The sequence below is a fragment of the Triturus cristatus genome, chromosome 6 (assembly GCF_964204655.1).
Source record: "Triturus cristatus chromosome 6, aTriCri1.1, whole genome shotgun sequence".
NCBI classification, from domain to species: domain Eukaryota; kingdom Metazoa; phylum Chordata; class Amphibia; order Caudata; family Salamandridae; genus Triturus; species Triturus cristatus.
Genome location: NC_140589.1, coordinates 111,453,143 through 111,480,746, shown reverse-complemented (window position 1 = coordinate 111,480,746; position 27,604 = coordinate 111,453,143). Strand labels below are relative to the sequence as shown.

The 27,604-nt window shown below is 45.0% G+C and overlaps 1 protein-coding gene across 2 annotated transcripts in view; it reads left to right on the top strand.

Moving 5' to 3' along the window:
• The window catches only part of YIPF3 (Yip1 domain family member 3), a 115,054-nt gene that overhangs the window by 7,732 nt on the left and 79,718 nt on the right, over nt 1-27,604 (top strand). Inside the window, exon 2 of one of the 2 annotated variants that reach the window (XM_085610319.1) lies at nt 27,084-27,179. The exons of the other annotated variant lie outside the window; for it this stretch is intronic. Within the exon in view, the coding sequence (XP_085466445.1) occupies nt 27,084-27,179 (96 nt within the window). The remainder of the gene's footprint in view (nt 1-27,083; nt 27,180-27,604) is intronic. 2 annotated transcript variants of the gene reach the window in all.

Below are 27,604 nucleotides of genomic sequence, written 5' to 3'. Positions count from 1 at the left end.
CAATTAACTGATGTATAGTCAATATATCCGCCAATATAGATTTCTTTTTAAAAAATGTGCTCCAATTGCTGATGAATAGTCAATATCCACGACAGTATATCCCTTTAAAATGTGCTCCGATATTTGTAACTTACATACTGTATTCGAATTGCCTGTTTAAATCTTGTTTGTGTGTCGATTCTGACCGTATCTTCTTCTTTTCTGCTGACGATATTGAATTAAACCAATGCGCTTTACACATTAAAAAAACGACGAATAGCGTGTGATACGTTTCCTTGGTAACAGTCTCTGAAGGTTCAATATGGCCGCCAAGTACGTTGTTACGCTTTATACGTCATTCCGTTACCACCTCACCACGTTTACAGCATTGTCGTCTTTACGAGCGTCATCTGGTGTCAGGCTGAAGGATGCCAGAACACAACAGCTTCCATCGATGCCATGGTCACGAGTAGATGGAATGGTGGAGTGCGTGCTGTCCAGTATACGTTTAAACAGTAACTGTCACACTTCAAATAACAATATGTTTATCAGTACCGTCAATGAATACAATACTAATTGTTACCTTTCGGAAAACAATTGTTTGCGCCGCGATAATCCACAGAGATGTTTCCTCGGCAATAATCTAAGTCCGCTCTTCTTTCTTTATTTCAAAGTCGCTGTGCATACACAATTGTCAATCCACACCGTGATGCTGATACAAAAATATTCCCGTTCAATGACTATTCCAGTTGAATTAATTTACACTCTAAACACACTTTTCAGGTCGATTCCTTACTTCATGCTTCAAGTCGATTCCAGTAGCTTCATATGCACATATGGGTTCTCGTTGACCAATGGAACAGATTGTTCACTCTTCGCTTCCCTTCCTTTGCCAGCTGATCGTCGCCATCTGTTGTAGTCAAAGTAATCTTCTACACGTGGTTTAGTTTAATAAAGTACGTATTTTATTCGAAACGCCAGAGAGAACGTTGGTGTTCCCACTGCAGCCAGCATGCAACTGACAGCAGGTGAACACAGCTATGTCATCGAACATAGCAACGCTAGAACCATAAATGGAACATTATATTTAAAGGACTAAAACAAGATATTGGACATTGTACCATATTAAGAATACAACATGCCTCCTATACTCTGAATCTCGTGGATGCAGTGCGCTGTGAAGATCCGGCGATACCACGCCTTACTCCTGCCTCCCGCTGATAGGGAGCCTCACTTTTTACCCTTATCAACTTTTCCTCAAGTTTGTGGATACGTTGTGTCAAAAAAGAACTGCCTGGGTCGAGATTTCAACAGTGCCCTGTCCGTGCTCTGGCATTTTGGCAGTTTGAGCGTTCTCCCGTAGAGCCATTCAGTGTTCTAGCGCTTCCGCGGAGTGAGCTCCTTTCAGTAGTGCCTGTATTAAGGGACTCCAGGTGTGTGCACTGCACACCCCAGAGAAACAAATAGCATTAAAAAAAAGAACTTTAAAATCTGAGAGCCGAGCAAGCCTGGGGTGGGAGCGCGCGGTGAGAGCAGAGACAGCCTGTGAAAGGAGCGCTACTCCCAAGGGAAACACGTACTGTAGACATTAGGGGCACATTCCGTAGCGCCTGGGGAATCACTGAATGCGAGGCACTTTGGAAACAGGTGCGACTCACTTGAAGACGTTTGCGTTTCTTGTGAGTCATAGCAGCAAGTCAAGAGGGCGAGATCTGGGATTCGGACATTCCATATGGAGGCTGCACGGGCCGAAAAAGAACTGCCTGGGGTCGATTGTTTTACAGTTTCTGACCCTGCTAGTTTCCTTTTCCTAGCAGGTGCCCTGCACAGGCTACACATACCTTCCCTCATCCCCTGTGTCTGGAATCTCAGGTTCCTGCCTGCCCTCTGTAAAGCTGCACCTATCTCCCCTCATCCCCCGTGGCTGCAAGCTGAGGCTCCTGCCTGCCCTCGGTAAAGCGCACCGCAGGACACGCATTAGCATTAAAGCCTCCATGCTGCTGCTGACATTGACTCTTCTCACAGCCGTGCTTCCGCTTCCAGGTAACGTCTGTATTGCGCATGTGTTCAGGACAGGTCAAACAAAATAGAGTGCGAATGCACTCAGCCAATCCCAGAAGAAAACAAGCATTTACAAATGCATTAGGACTCGTATTTATGCGAGACCATTGTAAACAAAAGTGCGGGCGTCCAAAAAGGCACGAACGGGAGGAGGGGGGGTTTGTGGTGGGCAGATAAGTCACGGACTGTGGGAGGGAACTGGGCAGGCAGGGGAACAAAATAGTTTTTAAAGTGAAGTAGCTGATAGCCATGGAAGAAGAAAAATAACGACATGGCTGTCAGGAGGCGGGACTAACTTGCGGAAAACCAATCTCAATGCAGCATTTAAGATTTCGGCCAATCATAAAGATAAACGGGAAGTGGGCAGAGCTTCCCCCACTTTACAGTATACAGCATCTCTCGACGAGACAGCGCATGCGCTGCCTAGGCGAGACCTCAAAATGTTAAAGTACAGGTGCTGTGGATAAAGAGCAATGTGCCTAGAATAAGATTAAAACTGCACCAGAACGCAGGATGAGTATGGTGCTTAAGCTGTTATCGCTAGAAAGTACGTATGCAAGGGTCTAAGCGTCTAAAGACTTTAGCCGACTGGTTGACATGTGTTTGCAGCAGTGTTGTGTCATAGTGTGAACAACAGAGAGCATACAGTGACTTTCATATGACTTGCTTTACGAAGTGCTGAGAACATAATAGCACCACAATGAGAGGAAAGCTTTAGCCTGTGTGTGAGCTGTTGAGACGTTTCAAATTTATCTTTGGGGGTGTAGTTTTGATGTGTACTCAGGCCACAAGCCGCTATTTTTGGTGAGTGGGAAAAGCGACAGCAAGATTGGTGTGTCTTATCCCAAAGTTATGAGTATTGACTTTACTATGAAGTATGTATCCTGGAGGATTATTATTAGAGCAGTCAAGTTTTACAAGATTACCAGCAGGAACTTGTGTTGGTGGTGAGTAAGGTAATAATTTTCAAGAATGTGTCTTGACTGCTTTAGATGTAGTGGTTGAGTCATTGCGATTGCAATCCAGTTATCATAGCTACACAGAAACTCTTATGTAAGACGTATTGGGGGCCAGGTATAGATACCCGAGTAGAAAGGCACACTAGTTTTTGCAAAATTGGCTTACCTTCCATAAACACCAGAAAATTAGAGGTAACCCTTTACATAGTGGTTCATTTCAGAAAATAAGTGGAGAAAAAATGCTATGGATTTTTCAGGTCCATTCACCATACTGCCTTCTGACATGAAATTTGTAATTGTCATGCGTGGCTATTTCTTAGGTGGATTTATCTTGTGTTTTTGTCAGCAGCCACTATGAAATATTTGTAGATTTTTTTTTTTTTTTAAAGAACGTTTTTATTTTGTAAGGCTTTCCTAAAAACTTGGTGTCTGACAATGGGACATATTGTGTGTGTTACATGAATAGATTATTGGATTTTCATGGCTTAAAACCATTAAATGTGGCATTGTATACTTAATTTTTGAATGGCTTGGTGGAAAGAACAAGTGGATTTTTAAAAGCGGCAATGCAGACTGCCTTAGCTATAGGTTTGGGTGTGAGAACACATTTGGGAGAAAAGGTCATGGCTCACTTTAACATGGCATATACTACAATAGGCGTTACATAATTTTTTGTTTTTAAGAGCTACAGCGCTAGAATCAAGCTAATATATATTTTCAATCGGATAATGTTTTTTTTCTGTTCCTGTGGAAGTTGTGAAAGGTGTTGTGGAAGAAGTTTTTGATAAATAACGACAGTCCAGGCAACACTATGATAAAGTTAGGAGGACTAAGTGGATTCTAGTTAAAGAAGGGGGTATAGTCCTCATCAAGATACCATGTAAAGTTGTAAAAGATCTTTCTAAATTCAGTGGCCATGTAAAAATCTTGAAATAGTCACATTAATTTGTTTTGGTGCAAGGAACATAATGGTGAAACAAGCAGTGTTGTAGCAAAACCAGCGAAACAAGCTGCGGTTTTGTTGAATAAGGAACCTATTGATCTCTCAGCATGTATAGGGAAATTGGATGTGGAGGCCACCTCTGAACTGAATAACTGTAGGAATCCTAGCATGAGAGGTGCTGGAGATGTGGTTCCGGTGTTTTATAGTAATATGGTTCAATTCAGCTCTGGTATGTGTGGTACCAGTAGTGTGAGCAATAGGAGGGTGACCTGGTTACCCGAAATATTAAGAAATTATGTTATGTATTAGTGAAAGTAGTGTAGAGTTATTTGGTCATTTTTATTAGTTTTCTTTTTTTTCACTAAGGGGGGAGATGTGTTGTGTTTGGCTACTTGCTGTGTTATGTTTATTCAAGCGTTGCAGTCATATGGGTCCGACCTCATGACAGGAAAAACATCAGGAGGTAATAAGTTGATAAACCCGCTCATTTCTTTGGGTGCTACAACGGCATACCCTTCCCAAAATTCTCCCATGACTGAGACTTTTTATCTCTACTAGACCTGTGGTTTGGCCTGCTTTCCCTCCCTGAGATCTACGATTTGGTTTCAAAGCCCTTCAAGGGTTTCCATTTGAACTATTGAATTCTGTGGAACTAAAGATTTTGGTAATGGCTTTGCGTCAAGCTAGTCAATTTGCTCACAGTCCAGTTTCGGCTGACCTCTTAAGTCAGTCCAGTAAATTGTGTAATCTGGTAGAAGTAATGAAAGAAATGGACACTGAGGCTTCTCCCACAATGAACTCTGCCAGCACTGCTGGTATGAAGTTGGATTTTTAATCCAGTTTCAATAATCTCGTGGCCCAATTTGGGGTCCCATCCAGTGGCCAAGTTGTGGCCCTTGGGTCAGAAATGTTGCCGTCTAAGGATACCCTTGGTGTAACTCATGGGGGGATGGCTCGGTGTCAATTTGCATGATGGTGACTTGAGTGCATTGGAGGACTATTCCATACCGGCCAGAGCCACTCTTATTAAGAAGAATCAAATTAGGGAGAGAGATTCCCTCTGACTTGGTCTTGAGCCCGCCTCTGGATTGTTTACCCAGTCATCCAAGATTACCGGCCTTGTATAGTAGTACCCCTTCTTCGAGGGCTTCTTTATTGGGCTCTATTAATTCTTATCTGAATTGTGACTTGTATCTGCCCACAGGGCACCAAGTATGTGTTAATTCACTTAATCTGGAATGGGAGGGGGCAGGTGTGGGACAGACTCCTTCCGATATTTTACTATGTATGGATAAGGTCTTGTCTTCGATTTTGGGTCTGCTGGATAGAACAGTTGCTAATTCTGATCACATGTTGGATGTGTTGACCCCAATTTTAATGGGAGTACAGCACTTAACTTCCTTTCGCTTAAGCCCAAGAAAGGAAGAGAGGGGCATTGAAATTAAATCTCTGCCTCCCAAACTAACCTAGTGGTAAATGTTGGGTGGCAAAAATTGGAATATAGGCGGGTGATTATGGTAGACTTGGGGTCACTCTTTTTGGGAAATCCAATGGTAATTTGGAGGTCACTTAGCAGAGCGACAGCATGCCCAATTCTTCCTCTTTAAATCATTTTCCTGATGAAAGGTGTTATGTAGCCCAAAATGCAAATGTACCTGTAATTAAGAATCCTCTGTTTTTCTGATATTTAAAAAAAGGGCCTCCTATTATCTCTGGGGTTCCAGTTTTGCACGATGTCCTCCCTTCTACTGCTAATTTATCAAGGGCCTACCATGATGGCGATTCTACTGTGAAGCCCCCCCCCCCCAGGGCACAAAAGGGCAAAATTCCAGAAGGGGGAAAAATAAATGAATCCAACGCATCATGAAATGTAAGTCTAAAAAACTCAGGTTTTCAAATGTTCTAGAATAGTCCGGTTTTATTATTCAGTTTCCAAAACTAGAAGGGGCAGTGAATGCTGTTTTTCATTTAGGTTGGGAGCTTGTCCCCAGAACCAATTAGTACGCCTGCCCCTCTTCACATACAAGAAGTACCAATCCTACACTGCCATCGGCTGGGGAAGGGACCCAAGTATATAGGAATAGCTGTCAATAATAATTGGGGTGGAGCGAATGGATGTATAGTGAAGGATGATGCTGGGGATGGGTCTGTTGAATTAGTGAGAACTGATGATGAAGGTTTTGGAGTCTCTTAAGAGGCTGAGTGGAACCTTAAAAGACCTCCTATGGCTCCCTCTTGGGGAGAATTTTCTCCTTTAAGAGTGCCCAAATTCGTGAGGACTCTTAATGGAGAGGCTTCTCATATTATTCCACAGCTGCTTAATCAAGGGGCATGGTCAACGTATAACAAAAATCTCGGTAAAGGACTTGGGGGCACATGCATCAAGATAAGGAACTGCGATTCCTTAATAGCGATTTTTAAGGCATTGCTATTTTGGAGTCGCAATTCCTTATGCATGTAGGAATCGCAAAACAAATAGTGATTCCTACACATTCCCTAATAACGAATCACAAATTGCGATTCGCTATTAGGGAATGCATTCCCATTCATTCCCATAGGAATGAATGGGAAAGTATTAGCAATTTGCGATTTACCAAATATGTAATCGCAAATGCAATTTCAAGGGTACTAGGGGGCCTAAGGCCCCCCCTGATGCACTCCCAAAACAGGTAAGTGTGCACATGTGGCGCACACTCCTGCAATTATGTATATTTTTCTAAGGATTTGCAAGTTACCATTAACTTGAAGTTGATGGTAATGTGCGAATCCTTAATGCAAAGTCACATTTTCCAAATGCTTCATGCATTGCATTCAGGGAATCGCAAATTGCGATTCCCTAAATGCATTTGCAAAATAGGTAATCACAAAAATTGTGATTACCTATTTTGCGAATGCTATTTGGTTTGATGCATCGGAAATGCCAAGGTACCGGTCGCAAGCGGGCTGATTCTGCGAATCAGCCCGTTTGCGACCGGTAAATAGCTTGATGCATGTGCCCCAAGGTTTTAGCCATTTTTTAAATATCTTGAATTTTGTTTCCTTGTTTGATAGTGAATTGAGGCCCTCTAAATAGAAGTCTTATTCTGCAGCTCCTACTAGATATCGAGGCCTTGTCTGGTGTCAAGCAGGGATATTGATTGGGTGTATGTGGATCTCCTTGCTTCACTTCCAAGTTCTAGGGTCACATTTAGTTCTAGGATCGTTGTTATGTTAATCCTGGCTAATGTTGACCAATTCTGGAGAAAAGGTATTGATGTGTTCCCATTTGAAGTAACCTTAGATCCTAAGCGTGATAGTCATGGATTGGGCACCCAGGACCTCTCCCAAGATTCATGTAGTAGCAGTGGCAGCTGGTGACATTTGAAAGGTGTGTGGCTTAAAAGATTGTTATGACTTTTATGTAGTGAGCGACGCGGGCAAGCTTAATGGACAAACGTGGGGTTCAGGCTGGATCCTCCAGAAGAAAATAATTAAGAAAAGATCTGCACACATTCAAACACTTCTTTCCTCTTCAGCACCCTCTTTTCACTCTTTCACGTATGCACTTCCTTGCATACCCCTTCACTTCACCATGTCCAAACATACACTGCACTCACTCACATTTAAGCAATTTATTTACTTTTAATTTTGCCCTGTAAATATTTTGCTATCTGTGCATCCCCTTCACACACGTTTTCACTAAATTGCAATTACAACTGGAATACAAGACTACTGTTCTGTGTGCTGTGCAGAGAAGCCAACCAACGGACAGGCACTTTGGTTTGGCTTCAGTGTCCGAGTTCTCAATCGAAGCCCCTCATAAACACCTGCACAGCTCAAAGTATGCAAGGAAAAAAATACAGAAAGAAACACAACATGAATAAATAGCTAACTCTCGAGGGAGGCAAGATTAAGTAAAACTTGAAATAAGAGAGAAACTCAATCGCTGACATGCATTGCCTTAACATTTTTAACACTCATTGTTCATAAATCAATCCATGTTTTTGGCAATAATGTTGCTAAGGGCAGGTAACTGTCTATTGTAAGCAGATATCTCGTCTTTGCTCTTGACTCGGATATTTGTATCAACTTCACAAGGGAACACTGGCCTGCTTGTCTTTTGCATCCATTTCATGGAGGAACAAATGCTGATTCCCTTCTAACGGAGCCAACGTCATGCAGCCAGGGCTTCGCAATGGGGGACGTTAGTGTGGCGATGGGTCTCAGAACAAAATACATAAAGATTAGCATTCTAACACTAGCATTACCGAGACGAAGGAACCTAAACACACGTGCACGGTGCTTGCATCCACTCTTACGTGTGAGGAATGTTAAAGGGTGGGATATATGCCTGTGGATGATGGACGGCTAATCTCATGCAGGGACAAAGCCTCCAACGCGGCAAACCATGACGCTGACAGCGTCACTAGCCTATAGAGAATACTGCCATAGCCTACAAAGGCAACGATTCATTATGAGGGGCTTTAGAACAGTAAGCTCTGTGTCGTGCATCACAGTTCAGGAAGTTGATTTACTGCCTGGCTTCCCTCTCCTGATTCAGTGCGAAGCGAGGCAGGCAGCCTGGGACAGACAGACCAGGCTTAAATACTTCGATTTGTTTAGAGATATGATTGTATCTCTAAATAAATCGATCTATTTAATATTTGTACAGGAATGTGAAGGAAATAGTTTCAGGGGGCGCAGCCCCAGAGCGCCCTAATGGAGAATCCAGCCTTGTGTAGTAGTAGGTGAGTTGTAAACCTGAAGGATATCACAAGCTCAATTGTTAAAGATACAGGGTGGAGAGTGATAAACATTGTGGGATATGAGGACCAGGAAATTTGAGAAAGGGGATGAGGTAGCCCCATGGAGTTGGGTAGCTGGCACACTGAATGCTTAAAAAAATATAAAACTTCTAATGTTGCAGAGGTAGCCCCTTATGTAAAATCCTTTCCAGGAACATGGCAGGACTGTGACAGTCTAAGTCCAAGCTAAACTTTTTTTATGCGGTTTTGCCCATTGATAAATTGCTTACAGGAAACTTGGATGCGCTTTAATTTTAAATATATATAATTCTAACCAGTCATCCTCGTCTCAGGTCTCTACGTCACTCTCTCATTGACTCCTTAGAGCGACCAGTGGATCTGGGGTATTGTTTATTATTGTCTTATATATTACAGCTGTTGCCTTGTCTGTTATAGGATCCATTAGAAGTCTATCCTCCAGTGGTGCATAATCTGGTATATGCACTCCCTTTTTTTAATATGTGCCCTTAGTGCGCGTCTCAATTGAATATATCGGAATTTTTCAGTATCTGACATTTTATATTCGACCTGCAGCCTCTGGAAGTCTACTATATCCTGACCTTTCCAGATGTCTCCCACAGACTCTATGCCCAGGAGTGTCCATGCCCGGAATCCTTTTAACTCTTGCACCTCCTTTAGGAGGTCACTGTCCCACAGGGGAGTCCGTTCCGTCAGTTTGCCTTCCCAGCCCAGAAACTTGGTTGCCTCAATCCATATTCTGACAGTCGTCTGCGTGTGAGTCTGCAGTCTTTCCATAGGTCACTTACTATATAAAGCCTCCAAGTACCCTCTCTATCCCATTGCCCATCTATCTACTCTGTATGCTGGTTATTCTCTGTCAGCGAATACCCAATTGTTTACCGTGACTAGCTGTGTCACCCAGTAATAGTTACGCACATCTGGGACAGCTATCCCACCATCGTATCTGCGTCACTGAAGCTTGCTCTGCATCTTTTTTTTTAAAGAATCCCACTGGTATCTTATAAGGAGTGTTTTGCAGTATATATAATAAGCATGGTAGTGCCATCATCTTAAAGATGGCCTCTTGATCCATCAAGCAGAGTGTCCGTTTCTCCAGTGTGCCACATCACTCCTCAATCTGTGTAGCTGGGAAGTCAAATTTTCATCCCTGAATTCATGTTCTGTAAGTGAGATCTTCATTCCCAAGTATTTAAATTTGTCCTTGATCGGGAGTGTATTCCCTGCAGTAGATAAAGTCGGCACATCTCCTGCCAGTATAAATATTAGGGACCACCGAAAAGCTGGAATATATGTAGAATTCAGTGTACCTTTGAGTATGGTCTGGTAGCATACATGATTATGTCATCTGCGTATAATGAAATTCTTTCTTCCCAGTCTTCTCCTATACCTATGCCTCTTATTATCGGGTCTCCTCTCACTCATGCCGCCAATGACTCCCATGCGACTGCAAATAACCCAGGGGAGAGGGGACACCCCTGTCTTGTACCACTATGGAGCACCGCTTGTCGTGACACTGTACCATTGACACGTGTTCTGGCTGTTGAGTTCATATATAACAACTCTTAACTTCGGGCCAAAGCGCTCCAGCACAGCAAACAAATATTCCCATTCTATGCTGTCGAATGGCGCCTGAGCATCCAGCGACTACAGTACAGCACTTTCATCTGGTTTGAGCTTTGTTGCATGCATTACACAGTATAGACATCTGAGGTTTAGCCTAGTTCTGCGCTCCGCATGAAACCTGACTGATCTGGATGTATGAGGCCGGTTATTACTTTAGTAAGCCTATTGGCTATTACCTTGGCCAGGACCTTTGCCTCTACATTTAGCAGAGATATTGGTCTATAGGAAGAACAATTCTCTGGGGGTTTATCCTTTTTGGGATGACCACTATCGTTGCTAATTGTTGGTCTTCCGGTAGGCTGCCCTGTTTAAATGATTCTTCGAACATACTTAGCATGTGTGTGGCCACTAAGGTTGCTACTCCTTTATATAACTCCACAGGTATTCAATTGGGCCCTGCTGCCTTTCCCGTTTGGAGTGCTGCAATCGTCCCACAGATTTCCTCACTTGTAATGCCACTATCTAGTTCCTCCCTCTCATCTTGTGTGAGCCTGGGAAGTCTTATCTCATCCAGGAGTTCGACACAGTCTGCCGTGGTGCGGGTTGTGGTAGATTGGCATATCTGTTCGTAGTAGGATGCAAAGCCATCCGCTATACTTTCACCCGTTGCACAGCGTTTCCCCTTCTTATTTTTGACCTCCAGTATCCAATTTCGCTCTCTGTCCCGTTTCTCCAGTAATTTTGTAGCTTTGTCCCCCACTTCATATAACTTCCTCTGAGTGGCCTTATTATACTCCCGGGCCCTGCATTCCGCCAGATCTCTCAACTCCTTTTGTTTAAGCTGTATCTGATGGCTAAGCAGGGGGTCTGGGACTATTGCATTTGTGTTTGCTATCTCTAATTGTAATAATTCCTTCTCAAGCTTGTCATATCGTATTTTCCTTTCTTTCTTCTCCCCCCCCTACTATTAATGCCTGTGTGAAGCCTCGTATTGCCGTTTTATAGGCCTCCCAGAGCACCTCCTGTGAATCTACCGATCACTGATTGTCTTGAAAGTATTGATTCGTGCGTTCGCGAATTTTGTCTTGTGTCTGTCTATTTTTGAACGGCCACGGGTCCAGACGGGGCGGAAGGGTGTAATTCCTGGTGGGCCCCCTCATTGTTATTTTGCTTATTCTTGTGCAGCAAAATCCACGGTGAAAGGTCATGCTAGTGCAGGCATAGCCATTTTACTTAGTAGCAGTATAAATTGGAATACAAAGGTGTTTGTCCATCCTTCCAAACTTTGCATTTGGTTAAATTGAGCCCTGTGTAATGCGATTGGAAGACCTTTTACAGCCTTCCTTTTGGTAAATGTGTATATCCCTCCAGGTGGTTATGTGATACTTTAGTTGAGACTATGTTTTCTTTTGTACACAATATTAGTGTTGCGGAAGAATAAACATTGATAATTATTGTGGAAGATTTGAATGCTAAAATCTCAAATGGTTCCTCTTTAATCTTTGGAAACACAGAGTTGGAAGAGATGTGGAATATTCCAGAGGCTGTTTTGCCTGGTAATTTTAGACCAGATAGCCGGGTTTTATGCTTTCTGGATTGCCTGAGATCTAATTGGTGGTATCTTATCAAATGTTTGGTGCCTGCTCCCAATTTGAGGTACTGAGGATGGACCTAAGTGATCATGGTATTCTTACGCTTGTCTTCGATTTAGAGCTTAAGGCATTTGAGAGCTGGAATTCCAGAAACAGGACTATTGTCTACAGTTAAACAAATGGGTGTAGATTTTGGTAAATAAATATGACAAACCTGGCTGCTCATGTTAAAATAGCAATTTCAGGCTCTTCTGTTTCTTAATTAGAGAACCTTATTGCCTGGATTGAAGAGCAGCTGTCCCTGTTTCGATCATGTGGGAGAAAACATAGTATTACCAGTGTTAAACCCTCTGTAGTTATCTCTTGGGAGGTAAAGAAGGTAAATCGTGACATAAATTCACTAGCAAGGAAACAATTTGTTTTTCGTTATGGAGGCAGAGAGAAATCAATCGACTGAAGCTGGTGAGAACTAGACTGACGGTGTCTGAACTGAGGAAGGAGAAGGACCAGAAATGGTTCAAGTTCAGAGAAGTTGCTTTTGATGGTGACAGGCGTAAATACTGGTCATTAATAGCTGAACACAGTGATTCTAGAACTAAGGCTGAGGCCATTCCTATATCTGATGCAGAATGGACCCAATACATCTTGCAGACATATATGCCATCAATTCCAGTTGCGGGATGTTGTTCAAGTCAAATGATGAGCCCCCCTCTTTGAACGTATGGAGCCCGCCCTCCTTTGAGGAGATAGTTTTATGAAGGACGCACGGTTTCCAAGGCGATGGGCTCAGCTGAACTTCCAGTATTGGTTATCAAACAAGAGGTTTCTGCATGGGCTTCGTTTTTGTGCCTGATGTTCTAATATTGTTATCTGCATGGGGTTATACCATCCTCCTGGAAAGATAGTGTTGTTGTGCCTCTATATAAAAAGGGTTTAGAACATCTCCTGCTAGTTTCAGGAAGATTGCACTGTTGGACGTGATTGACAAAACTGTTTGACAAGAGTATTCTCCATCACCTCCAGGATTGGGCATTTGGTAATAGCCTTGTTCCTGCGAAGTAAGCCGTATTTCGTAAGAAATGTGAAACCTTGGATAATATCACGGGCCTCCAAACATTGATAGAGTAGTATACGGTAGGTAAGGGAATGGCCTCATACGCTGCTTTTATAGATTTCTCCGCAGCGTTCGATAGGGTTGACTGTGGGATGCTGTGGAGGAAATTGGTTACATTGTGGATCCCTGTGCATTTGATCAGGTTGATTGTTGCTTTGCGTTCTTCAGCTTGGACTCCGGTTCTGATGGGAAGGAATCTGGGTTTTTCTGACAACATACATACATTATCTATCTTGCAGAGTTGGACAGCCTAAATTAGGAGCAATGAGTATTAGCTGTCTGCTTTACGCAGATGATGTTGTTATGCTGGATTTAACTCCGATAGGACTACAGAGGCGTCTCTCAGAGTTGGGAAATTACGCTGATGAGCACTTTCTAAAAATAAATATCCTTAAGTGTAAAGTTATTCTATTCAATCAAGCTTTATTTCGACAACACATGTCATAAAAGCATATAAATAGTAACATTCATAAAAATAACATAAAAAACATTATACTTAAAATCCATAGAACAACATGCAAGGAGAATAAGTTCGTAACTTGGCCATATTGGCTAATGTAAGTCCTTCGGGCTTGTTTTACAACGTTCAGGCGTAGCCACTGGTAGAGTTACATCTTGAATCGTATAGCCCACATCCATCCCAGGAACTTGGCAACAGACGTTGCTTATTGCGCTGAAGAATTTGTACTCCGTATTCTCAGTGCAGTACTGCTACTTCTGGTGCCCATATTTTTGCAAGTTGGCTTCAGTAATTTTTTCCAAGGGCCCTCATATGCAAGGCAAACAAAGAACATGAGAATATGTTTCTGTTTGGTCTGCACATATTTGACATTTATCATCAGCATTGGAGGTCCATTTGCACGTAAAGGATTTTAATGGAAGGGAGCCCGTTCGAAATGGGAAATATAGTCTCCTATCAGAAGACTTCGCTATAATATCCCAATAAGGTTCATACCAAGGGGTGGGCTTAAATTCTAAGAACCTTCCTGTCAGAGAGGTACTTTTTATTGCTCTTAAGTTGTTGGTCATGATCATAGACCCGTACTGTTATTTCGTTTTTCCTTTTGAAGGGAAATGTACACCCGTTGGGTTCTACCATAAGTGTCTCATACCCATTGTGATCAACATACACTTGATATTTTGGAGCCAGTCTGTCTTATGTTCGTTGTCCGCCTCCATAACATCCATAACTGCAACAGTGTAATTTGCCAGCTCGGGAGTGGTCCACATTCTACGCCAGTATTCAATTGGGCGATATCTTGCTACATCTTCTGGGGATTTACGGCCTAGATCATAAAACAGAGGCTTAAGTGGGGTACTTTGTGGGAGATTTGTGATGTTTCGAAGGAACTTATTCTCTGCTAAGACAAGTGGTGCCAGATTTGCAAAGCCCCTGAGTTGGGAGCCATATAAAACTGAACCCACAACTTTAGTGTCCTAGATCTGTAGGACAGAACTGATCGGCGTTGTGAATGAGATTTTGTGTTCTTTTGCTAATGTGCCTGCCAGTTGGAGGTGTTTGAGGGCCATAGTTTCAATCTTGGTTCCCCAGCTCAATTTCTTGACAAGAGTAACTCCTAGATAGTTAAAAACATCTGTGTTTTCTAGGGATCGCAATTTAGTCTTACATTTCCCTTGAATAGCCAGTGCTGGTTAAAAACCATAAGTTTGGTTTTACTAGTAATAATTACCAACCCTTACGTTCTACAAAAATCTTCGAATCGGGATAGTGCGCATTGCAATCTGCTCAGGGTTTTGTAGATTATGAGCGTGTCATCTGCGAACATTACAATGGGAATTTTTTACCCACCGAGAACCTCCGCATCTGTTGGATGAGTAGCAAAGCATTGTGACACTCCCTTCAAGAATAGGGAGAATAATGTTGGAGCCATGACACACCCTTGACGAACCCCCCTTTGTTACTGTAAATCAATCTGTGATATTGCCCTGAGCACTAAAGCAGACTTGGGCAAAGTTGTCCTCATGAAGCCGAACCATTAGGGAGAGCAGGTCTATGGGGATTCACAGGTACAGAAGGACCGTCCAGAGTTTTTTCTGCAAAACTAGCTCAAAGGCTGATTTAAGATCTACAAAGGCAGCGTAAATGCTGCACTTTGCAATCACAACAGTATATTAGTATAAAACGAAATACCTGATCAATGGTACTAACATGAGCTTGAAAACCTGCCTATAAGGCGTAAGGATGTCATTTGCAGCTATCCATTCCTGTATTTTTGTAAGAGTAAAGTTATGTTTTTTAGGTCTCTGGGGTGCAGAGTTAGGAAGGGTTTGCACTAGTTCCTGGGGAATTACAAGTTAGAAATTATGAAGTTGTATTCATATCTAGGTAGAATTTTTGCTAGTGATTGCTTAAATAAGGATCACATCTGTCAATGTAGAAGTAAGGCTTTATCTCAAGCCTCGGCCATATGAAGAATATATAAGTGTTGTGGGCAAAGGCATTTTGGCCATGTATTGGCAGTTTATACAATTAAGATTCCGCCTTCACTGAGCTGTGCCTGTGAGGTAATGGAAGAGTGGCATTGGTCCTTTTTTGAGAAGGTTGAAAGGCGAACCTAGCACCAAATTTCTAATCTAAATCTTTGGGCTGTACCATTGACTCTTCGGCTTGAATTTGGGCTTGTCTTTACCAAGGTGTTTGCTATGGCTGCCCCTAAGGTAGGGCATAACTTATTTAATTGTGAACCTGGTTCCTTTCGAGCTGCATTGAAACATGAAATATTTTACTGTTTTTAAACAGAAGAAGTGCCCTGTTCTCAAACTATATAAAAGCTCTGGATATGTTTGAATACATTTATGATGCGAGCCGGAAAAGGGATATTATGCTTTGTGCTTTGCATGCCCGGAATGAAATAATATTGGAGAGTAGCATTTGTAAAAACAAAACAAAACCGTGTGTATTATGAAACCTCCCCTGTGGTTTGCGCAGAACTATTTTGTTATTCAGGTTGATTCTGCTTCCGTTAAGAATTATTACTGGATCCTGGGAGGGACTACCAAGGGAGAAGAGGTTTTGTGACCTCTGTGGGCGCTGGATTCAAGATTTAACCCTTTCCATGTGTCGGACGCCACAGTGGGCGCGTGCGTCGGACGGCTGGGGGCCGTCCGAACCGAGCACGTGTGGAATTCGCCCAGACCGCGGGGGAATTCCAGCCGCGTTAAAGGGGTTAAATCATGTGCTTTTTGTATGTCCTTATCTTCATTCATTACGGCGTCAATAGATGTATCCTCTACCAGCCGGGCAGGGTACTACGCACTGGAGAGAAATGTCTCCTTACCATTCCTCGCTTCAAGAAATCCCGTACTGGAGGTAAAGCCCTTTCCTATATGGCCCCCCTTTTATGAAATCAACTGCCACTTACACTTCGAAGATGTGATGATCTTTCGATTTTTAGGAAACTCCTTAAAACTGTACTTTTTGCTGTTTACATTTCTGCTGGCTCTGCTCTAGCGCGGAGATACTCCTTCGGGTGTGAATCGGGCACTCTATAAGTTCTAAAAATTTTTTTTTTAAAAAATGCTATGACTATTGTTTTTAAAGAACAACATAACTACGATAGCGGAGGCCCGGACATTTCTTTTTGCACTACCATCAGAAATAGTTAGCGCAAAAATGTTAACATCTTTAAACAATTTAAAAATATTTTTTTGAATTGTTTAAACTTTTTTAATTTCATAGTAATTGTATTTGAGCTTGAATTTGAGGAATACAGCATTTTAGGTCTCAAATACTTTGAACAGTATAAAATAGAATTATTGTATTAATTTTCACCTGTAATGCTGAATGTAGTGCACAAATAGAAGTACTGTATTAGTGTTGTATTGTAAAACATTTTGCACTACTTGTTTGTTGTATTTATTAGGCCTGTTTAGTATTGCGTTATAATGTTTAATTGAATCGATTGCGCATCTGCACTTGTTTCTGTCCGTGGGGCTTATTTAAGCTAAAGCAGAGTATAGTAGTACGTCGATTGGCTTCCTTTCGTATTTCAGAATTTCAAATATTTTAAATTGCATGAATTGCCTTTTAAAAAAATGTTTACTGTATTTTATGTGGACCTCTTTGAGTTCCAAACCATAATTAAAAAAAAACTTTGACTATGAAGGTATTATTTTTGGTAGCAATCGCTGCGATGAGAACTTGTGAGCTGAAAACGAATTTTTTAGGTCTGCGCTTGTCTGTGAGACATTTAGTAAGCGGGTTTTTCAAGTCCTACCAAAAGCCGGCCACCAGCTTGCTATTACGCGCACAAGCGCGCGCCTCGCTCCGCCTCTCCAATGTTCTGTTGCTGATCTCTTTCACTTTCGCGTGCGCACACAACTCCAGTTCGCGCCCACACGATTATACCTTTGATAATGAATATTTGGCAAAGACTATTTTTGGTGTTTAACAAGGGTAATGTAACACTTGGAATAAACAGTTAAACTTTATTGCTGTAAGTCACAGAAACTCACCAGTTTGATGTTTTAAAAGTGCAAATGCGGCTTTCCCTAAATGACCCAGCGCCGCACTCTAATCCAATCATCACATCACCCAAACCTTCAGGCCAGTGTCTCACAGCTCAAGAGCACCACCTACCGTCAAAACCACTGTTTTCTGTGCTCAGCAGCAGGACACCAGATATTCATTCACATGTGCTGCTACAATGTGCATTGCTACATTTCACATGATTAAGTAAGCCATAGGAAAACAGCTTTGTAAATAAATGTGCGGGTACGACGTCCACCACTTGCATAGAAAGCCTCCACACATACTCTTTAAAATTGATGCTTCCAGTAATAAAAATACCATCCAGTACGCTGAAGTGATCGTGTCAGTGTGTCTCATGCTGGTGAGGGGAGGCATGTTACACCTGTGTGTGGTCTGGCACTGTATTCACAGCTTGTGTCTGTGCTGTTCTACTGTGTTCTGTTGCGCCAGAGGCAGATGCATGGGTACAGTAGTGCATTTTCTGTCTTCATGATGGAGGTGTTGAGGCATTGTGTTTTAGCCATGCAACATTAACTGTTGCATGGCTAAACACTTATAAGGTCCCAAAGGCGAGACCTATTGGCTATATCAATGCTTGTTTTTTAAAGTGTTGTAGGCTGGGATAATTTTTAAGCTAGAACCTGAGTTAATTCCTAAAATGGCTCGAGAAGCTTACAAGAATCAGGTGATTATTCCACTCGTATTTTTCATTCCCCGTTATTCTCAGGGAAAGGTTTTTCTAGCTGTAAAAATAGCTCCTTTGATCTATTTGGAAGATATTCATCATTTAGGAAGTCTGGTTATCTTTTTGTTACCTTTGGGTGTCCAGGTCAAGGGTGAAAGGTTTCTATCAGTAGATGGATTAGTTTCACAATTGCTTAGCTGACACTCCTCTTAGTGAAGGTATTTGTGGTATATCAACTTGAGGATTTGCTGCCTCATGGGCTGAGGTTCAAGGTGTTTCATTATCAGATATTTGTAGAGCTGCTACGGGGGCTTCATCCCACACATTTGCAAGCCACTTCAAGATTGTGTAATTGGGAGTGGAGGAATATTTGGTGAGTGTCTCTTTTAGCGCTTCAATTCCTTAATGACTTGTGTAGTACATCTCTTTCAAATCCACTCATTGACTAAGCTAGGGGTTTTCAGAAATGTCTATCACTGTCAAATTGTAACCTCAACTAATTAAGTTAAATTTGATGAACTGGAGGGTGTTTATATGGACCTGATGAAAAAAACATGCACAATGCTTGCATTATTTATTTAAGAGGAAGTGTCTGAGATTGCACCAATGTATAGGTTGCTTGTTGGCTCTAGATTGTAGATGTGTGTATCTGAAAGAAACACGTTAGTTAGATTCCTCACCTTAGAGTATCCCCAGGCGTCAGGCTGGATCCGGAAAGATTTTTCGTCAGCAATACCCTTTGTGCGTCGCTAAGCGTCGTCTGCGGTTCCGCGTCCGTCGTCGGCGTCATGCGCCGGAATGACTTTGTCGGAGTACTTAGACGCCGCCCTCGCGCGCTGACGTCAGTTCTTCTTTTTTCCGCACCAGAAAGCGCCGATCCAGGAAGAGCTTACCCTTTTAGTCACTTTTTGACTAAACTTTTTGGACTCTTTTGTCTACTCTCGTCGACTCGATACTGGTGCTGGTAGGATGCCTGCTTTCAAAGCCTGTGACTCCTGTCAACGACAGATGTCGGTAACGGACCACCACCGCCGGTGTCTTTACTGCCTTGGGGCCGACCACGTTGCGGAGTCGTGCCTCGACTGCCAGGCCTTAACCTTGAAGGCTAGGCGGGAGCGGTCCTGCAAGCTTCTCGAGCTCCGGCACTCTGCTCCGCTCGTCGGGTTCCAAGTCTTCAGGTAAGTCGAAGCATAGTAAGAAGTCCAAGAGACGACGTCGCTCTTCGGACTTCCCTCGCTAGTCACGCGACTCGGTCGAAGGTCTGGGTGGTACCACCACCGCGGCTCCGTCGGAGCCGCAGGAGCCGCGTCCGTCCCCATACCCTCCAGTCCCTGGGACTGACGCGACTCCGGCGGAGATCAGTGCTTTCCTCTCGGCCATGAGGGGCCTGGCTCTGCCGTCAACGCCTGCCGGCGCGCCTTCGGGCCCCGCGGGCTCAACTGGGAGGCCTAGCGAGCCGGCGGCCCCGGCACCGTCGTCGACTCCGGTCCCGACGCCGCAGGTCCCAACGGGATCCAGGCCTGGATCTCAGTCGGTGCCGGTCGACCTCATGACCCCTCCTCTGCCGACACCGGTGCCATCCCCGGCGCCGTCTCGGACGACGCCGTTCCCCAGTTGAATCCTGGTCCGGGCCCAACGCCCGTGGGTGACCATTTCATCTTCCGCCCGGCTCCGATCATTTCACCTGTTTACCAGGAATCGGATGACGGTGGTGACTGGGAGGGGTCTGATGACCCTCTGACCCGCCAGGGTCAGTTATCACAGGACTGGGCAGATGAGCTGGGGGATGCCAGTGGCCTTGACACCTCCCCTGACACTGGCTTCATCTCTCCTCCGACTGTGGCTTCGGAGGAAGGTGCTACCTTTTCTGTAGCGTTGCGTAAGGCGGCCGAAGCCCTTGGGCTGGAGCTCCCTACTGTGGCCGTGAGGACTAACCTCCTCACTGAAATGCTCCAACCGTCTGCAAGCTCCTCGGAGCCTCTGCTGCCGTTTAGCGAAGCACTGATGGACGTTCTGAAGGGCACCTGGTCCAAGCCCTCCACAGTACCTCCTGTGGACCGGAACGTGGCCCGGCACCACCGCCCTGCACCGGGCGACCCCAGTTTCCTGTCCCAACACCCCACGCCTGAGAGCCTGGTTATCCAGGCCTTTACTTCCCAGACCTCCTTCCCGTCCGCTCCCCCGGATCGGGAATCCAAGAGACTGGAGCAGTTTGGTAAAGAGCTTTTCTCCTCCCTTAGTTTTGGGCTGCGGTCTATTAACACCGCTTGTCTCTTGGACCGTTACTCCCAGTCTCTGTGGGATACGGTGGAGGACGTGCTGCCCCTGTGTCCGGAGGAGGCCTGGACGCGGCTCGCCCAGGCTCTTGCCGAGGGGCGGGATGCAGCGCGGTATGCCATCGGATGTGGTTTGGATACGACGGACTCGCTAGGCAGGGCAATGTCGTCCACAGTGGCGCTTCGTCGTCACGCCTGGCTGTGGCCCACGACTTTTTCCTGGGATGTCCAGAGCCCCCTCATGGACATGCCCTTTGATGGCAGTCGCCTCTTTGGCGACAAAGCGGACCGTGCGCTGGAGCGCTTTAAGGACTCCAGGGCTACGGCCAAGTCCTTGGGTCTCTCGACCCCGCGTCCACAAACTTCCGCTTTTCGCCCCTTTCGTGGCAAAGGAAGGGGCGCCCCCTCACGTCCGCCTAGCCACAGAACGCAGAACCAACCTCCACGCGGACGTGGCTTCCGCCGAGGCGGTACAGGGGGACAACGTGCCGGTCCATCCACATCCACCCCAGCAGCATCCGCCTCAAAGCCCTCCTAGTCCGTGCTTTCAGGCCCATTCCACGCCAGTGGGAGGCAGAGTTCGCCATCACCGGCTCCACTGGCGTTCCATCATTTCGGACAGGTGGGTGCTGCAAATCGTCCGAAGGGGCTATTCCCTCCCCTTCGAGGTGACCCCTCCAGCCATGCCACCGCAGTGCCACCGCATGTCGGGGGATCACTTGAATCTTCTACAGGAGGAAGTTGCGGCCCTCTTGGCCAAAGGGGCCATCGAGCGCATTCCTGGTCCAGAAGTAGGCCGTGGTTGTTATTCCCACTACTTTCTGGTTCCCAAGAAGGGCAAAGGGGGCCTACGCACTATCTTGGACCTCAGGAGCGTCAACGCCTTCCTCCGGAAGGAGAGGTTCAAGATGCTTACCTTAATTCCGGTTCTGGCTGCCCTAGACCCTGGAGACTGGATGGTAGCGTTGGAATTGCAGGACGCTTATTTCCACATCCCCGTCCTGCCGGCCCACCGGCATTACCTGCGGTTCACGGTGGGTCAGGAGCATTTTCAGTTTACCGTGCTCCCCTTCGGCCTCACCAGTGCCCCTCGGGTGTTCACGAAAGTGATGGCGGTGGTCGCAGCTCATCTGCGCAGATCAGGGGTTCCAGTCTTCCCCTATCTCGACGACTGGTTGTTGAAGGCGGGCTTGCCCCAGCAAGTCGTCTCCCACCTCCAGACCTCCTGCATTTGCTGGGGTTCTCCATCAATGTGCTGAAGTCGCATCTGAGTCCCTCCCAAACGCTCCTCTTTATCGGGGCGGTTCTAGACTCTGCGCAGTTCCGGGCTTATCCTCCGGAACAGCGGGTCCGGGATATTCAGGCTCTGCTTCCCATATTTCGGCCTCTATCCCGGGTTTCGGTCAGGTTGGTGCTGCGGCTTCTGGGTCTGATGGCATCCTGTTAGTGCATCACGCTAGGTGGCGAATGCGGGCTCTGCAGTGGGACCTGAAGTTTCAGTGGGCCCAGCATCGGGGCAACCTGTCCGACCATGTCTTGGTCTCGGAGGGCACTGCAAGACAGTTGCAGTGGTGGCTTACGGATCGCGATTGGGTCAGTGGCAAATCCCTCTCCCTACCCCAACCGGAGCACGTAGTAGTGACGGATGCGTCCCTCCTGGGATGGGGGGGCCACATGGGGGAGGCGGAGATCAGAGGACTCCAGCGGAGTCTCGGCTCCATATCAACCTTTTGGAGCTGAGAGCGATCCGACTTGCACTGAAGGCATTCCTTCCCGTTGTCTGGGGAAGTGTAGTGCAGGTGTTCACGGACAACACCACCGCCATGTGGTATTGCAACAAACAGGGCGGGGTGGGGTTGTGAACCCTTTGTCAGGAGGCTCTGCACCTCTGGACATGGCTGGAACATCAGGGCATCACCCTAGTGGTTCAACATCTGGCGGGCTCTCTGAACGCCAGAGCCGACAAACTCAGCCGCCGGTGCATGATGGATCACGAATGGCATCAACTCGGACGCGGCGCAAGGCCTCTTTCGGCAGTGGGGAGAGCCTTGGTTAGATCTATTCGCCACCAAAGAGAAGGCGCAATGTCAGCAGTTCTGCGCGTTGGAGTTTCCAAGGCGGCACTCGCTCGGAGACGCCTTTCGTCGCGAGTGGAGTTGCGGTCTGTTGTACGCCTTTCCACCTATACCACTTCTGCCCAGAGTGCTGAAGATGATCAGGTGCGACCGTGCCCAAGTCATCTTGGTGGCTCCGGATTGGGCATGAAGGTACTGGTATCCCAAGCTACTCAGTCTGTCGATCAATCCCCCGATACGACTGCCTCTTCGGGAGGACCTTCTGTCGCAGCAGCAGGGGACGGTCCTCCACCCGAATCTGTCCAGTCTCCACCTCCATGCGTGGAGATTGAGCGACGACAGTTGATGCCATTTGACTTGCCTCCTGAAGTCTGCGATGTGGAGCCAGGCGTACCTCCACAAAATCTGTATACGCCTGCAGGTGGAACAAATTTGTGGCATGGTGCACAGCAAAGGCTGTGGATCCCCTTTCTGCCCCTCTTTCTGAGGTTCTCCTCTTTCTTCTTTCCATGGCCCAGCAGGGCTCTGCTCTGGGCACTCTTAAAGGTTATCTTTCGGCTATCTCTGCTTTCTTACGGCTTCCTGATCAGCCTTCTCTTTTCAAATCCCCTGTTTCTCGCTTCTTCAAGGGCATTACTCACATGTTTCCTCCTGTCCCTTTCGTAATGCCTCAGTGGGATTTGAACCTGGTATTGACATATCTGATGTGCGCTCCCTTTGAGCCACTTCATAATTGTCCTCTTCGTCTTCTGACTCTTAAGACTGCTTTCCTGGTTGCCATCACCTCTGCTAGAAGGGTGAGTGAGCTCCAGGCTCTATCTTCTAAGCCTCCTTTCCTTTCTGACAAAGTTGTTCTCCCGACTCGTCCTTCCTTTCTTCCTAAGGTGGTGACTGCCTTCCACATCGGGCAGTCTGTCACGTTGCCCACCTTCTTTCCACCTCCGCATCCTTCGAAAGAGGAAGAGAGGCTCCACCGTCTGGACCCAAAACGGGCGCTGTCCTTTTATTTGGACCGCACCAAGCAGTTCCGGGTGGATGACCAGCTCTTTGTGGGCTACATGGGCGCTAAGAAGGGGAGGGCGGTACACAAGCAAACCATCTCTTGGTGGGTCGTATTGTTTATCAAAGCTTGTTATTTCTTAGCTAAAAAGGAACCTCCTGTAGGGCTGAGGGCCCATTCCACTCGAGCCACGGCGGCGACAACTGCCCTGGGTCGGGAGTCCCCTTGCAGGACATCTGTCAGGCAGCAATGTGGGCCTCGCTGCACAAGTTTGCCAAGCATTATTGCCTGGACAGCCAAGTCCGGAGAGATGGCTTCTTTGGCCGTTCGGTTCTCCAGGACTTTCTGGTGTGATCTTGGTTCGCAGACCCACCACCGGGGTTGGTATTGCTTGGGTATCTATTCTAAGGTGAGGAATCTAACGTGTTTCTTTCAGATGAACAAGTTACTTGCCTTCGGTAACGATATATCTGTAAGAAACATTAGTTAGTTAGATTCCTCACCGACCCACCCATCCTCCCCGTTCTGCGAACCGACATCTAGGGTTAAGGTTATCCTTTTCAGGGCCCTAGACTTTTTTGGCACCAGTGTCGGTCTCTTGCATGGCTCTGCGTTCCTGGTGCGGAAAGCTATGTACAAGAACTGACGTCAGCGCGCGAGGGCGGCGTCTAAGAACTCCGACGTCATTCCGGCGCACGACGCCGACGACGGACGCGGAGCCGCAGACGACGCCTAGCGACGCGCAAAGGGTATTGCTGATGAAAAATCTTTCCGGATCCAGCCTGACACCTGGGGATATTCTAAGGTGAGGAATCTAACTAACTAATGTTTCTTACAGATATATTGTTATATTGTCTACTTAAAAATGGTGATTATTATCCTATTCAAGAGAATTAAAGACCATATTTAAAGAGATGTTTATGAAATTGGTGTGTACTCTAATGTGAAATCACCTCTAAAGCTAGTTTGGTCTAAAAGACGTCCATAGAGATGAATAATTTCAAAGTATGTTAATTTCCAAAACATAATTTTCTTTCCATTACTGAACAATTGTACATCCAAAGCAGACACATTTTGCCCTAAAAAGGACTTTATCAAGGCAATGTGCATTTGGCTTCTTATACAGAAACTACAGTAAGATAATCAATGTCGATTCATTTGTCCATGTAGTCATTACTTGAGTACAGAATGTAAGTTATTCGATCTCATGTATATGATCTAGGGTATAGCAATGAAGTTGTGTCCATTATTGCATGTAAACAGAATATAATCCATACTGTTAGTCCCAACTCATAAGTGAATTGGCGTTTAAAGATAAGGCCTTATCTATAAAGGCCTAATTATCCGATAATGGACTTCATCACTATACCATTGATCATATACATGAGGCCGAATTGCTGACATTCTGTGCGCAAGTAATGACTGTATGGACAAATCAACTGACTTTAATTTCCTTACTGAAGTTTATTTATAAGAAGCCAAATGCACATTGCATTGAAAAAGTCCATTTTAGGACTAAACAAGTCTGCTTTGGATGTACAATTGTTCAGAAATTAAAACAAAAATAAAGTCTTGGAATGAACTTCAAGATGTTTGCAATTTTTCATCTCTACGACCATTTTTAGACCAAAATAGACCTAGCTGCGATTTAATTTATGCTTGCACATTAATATGGTGAATATATTATATATCCTAGCATGTAGACCGGATTGGATCCTGTAGTAACTGGACCCTTAGTGTTTTGCCCCGGTTCAATACCTTGGAGTTCGAATAACGAGTGTGTGTTCATATATGCGGACTAGCTACTATTGTAAATTGTTTGTTTGTCTAACTTTGAAAAAGATGGTTGCTGTTGTTGATTACAGTTCACTCCTCACATAGTATCTTATGGACTCTTTGCCATCTGTAGCCCCCTCCTTTCATCAGCACATTATCTTGATATGGTTAGTTGGTAAGGTCGACAATTATGTTCCACTGAAGGTCTAGCTTTCGTTTTACTTGATATTGCTTGCTTGATACTTTTTTTTTTTGTTTTTTTTTTTGTTTAACATGGAGTCTACTAATGGTTTTCCACATTACTAAGAACGCTTGTATTCTTCTCTCATTATTTTTGGTGTTCCTTTGTTCTATCCAAACCACGTTTATCTTTTTTTTTAAAAGCCTTTCTTTTTAGGTTATTCACTAATCCAATAATTGTGATTCACCAAAGTATTCACTTAACTTTATTTCCTCTCCTGTTCATTAAGTGCAAGTGAATAGTTTTCCAGTGTTTACTGCTTAAATTTTTTTAGGCTGCAATGTAATTGTCGGTCTTTTAAACCAATGTTTTTTTTTTAACCTTTTGACTGCTTTAGGTCCCCACTGAATTATTACTGAATTCCACAGACCTCCAATGAATCATTATTGGAATATGAGACCCCCACTTAGAGGCCGAATACAATGTTGGACAGACCGGAGTCCGTCCGACATCGTTTGGCAACTGGAACCGAACGACCTCCTGTCGCCCGTTCCAGTCCATCAAGTAGAATGTGACCGAAACCCTGTTCGGTCGCAATACTGTTCCTGACAATGGGAGCATGCATTCGAACGAAATGCATGCTCTCCTTGTTAAGAGCAGAGGTGCAGTTCATCCCTGCACCCTGTGTGCCACAGAGTGCAGGGATCAACAGGGGAGCACCACAGGTGCACCCTAGGCCCCCATCTGGCAGCCTTGCACCCATGGGTGCCCTGCTGGGGGCCCCCATAGTCTGATTCCCACAGCCTTTCTGTGTCAGCAAGGCCGGCACAGAATGGCTGTGGGAATCTTCCATCGTAATCCCTCGGCCGGAAAGAGCCGCTCGAGGGATTGATGGAGGATTTCCGAATGGCAGCTGGGCTCTCCGAGCCCGTCGAAGGCCATGCGGAAATCCAGTTCAGATTCCTTTCCGACCGACCCCTCCATATAAATGGGTCGGTCGGAAAGGAATCCGAACGGACTATTTCGATGCGGTCGGCGGAGCCATTTCCAACCGCATCGAAATTGGCCCCTTAATCATTATTCAATTATTTGAACCATAAAACAATACACAAAAATACTGAAACAGGCATCCAAATACACAACTGATATTTTTTATTCAATTTCCAAACAAAAAAAATCTAAATTTGAATGGGAAAGCTGGATATTTTCTAAATTCAATTGTGACCATCCATAGTCCATACTATATTCTGTTTGCTGCGCTTGCACTGCTCCTACAAATCAATACGCAGATACCAACTTAATTTTTAGCACCCAATTTCAAATTCCTTCAACTTTACATAATGTTTTAAAACGTTCTATTTTACAGTTTGCTTTATTTATATGCACATTATTAATCTGTTAATATTTAATTTTCTAAGCAGTTGCAGAACCTCTGAGTAGGCATCGCGGGCCCCCAGGGGGCCTCAGAACGCAGGTTAAGACCCACTGTTCTCCAGATGAATGGGGAGAACATATTGGGTTTTTACCTTCCAAGAGGCTGTCATTGCCTCTTTCAGTGCTAGGCTGTACCCATTTTATTCTCTAATTACGACATGTTTTATGTTTTTAATCATTTCCAAAGGCCGAAGCGGAGGAACCTGCCCCGCGGCAGAGTGGACACGTAAGGACTGATGCGCCCACACATCCTGGCACCAAGTGGGCGCCAGGAACCTATTCTGTAAGCATATGAGCCTCTCAGTCCTGGTTGTTAACAGCATGGTTTTGGGGCTTTCTCCTCTGACATTCAGATTGTCCGTCTCTAGTTTCCGCTTTGCTTTTCTTTGGTCTTTTGTTTAGTGGTGTATAGAAAATAAAATGTATTGAAGTTGAAATTTTAGAAACCTGAAAAAGAGGACCTTCTACAGGCGTTCTGACAGCCAAAGAGGCACCTATCTGCAAATTGAGTAGTTAAAAGACAATAACAATGGACTTAGTTGACCACTTGCAAAACGTCTGCGTTCTACAGAAGCTGTGTAAAGGTCCCTCTATTCCAGGCAAACCCCCACCCTGTCATGAAAACGGAATTCTCTTTCATAAGTCTGGATCTGTCCAGAAGTAGCAATAAGTTTTGAAATACTAGAGTATTCAGCTAGAAATGGGGCT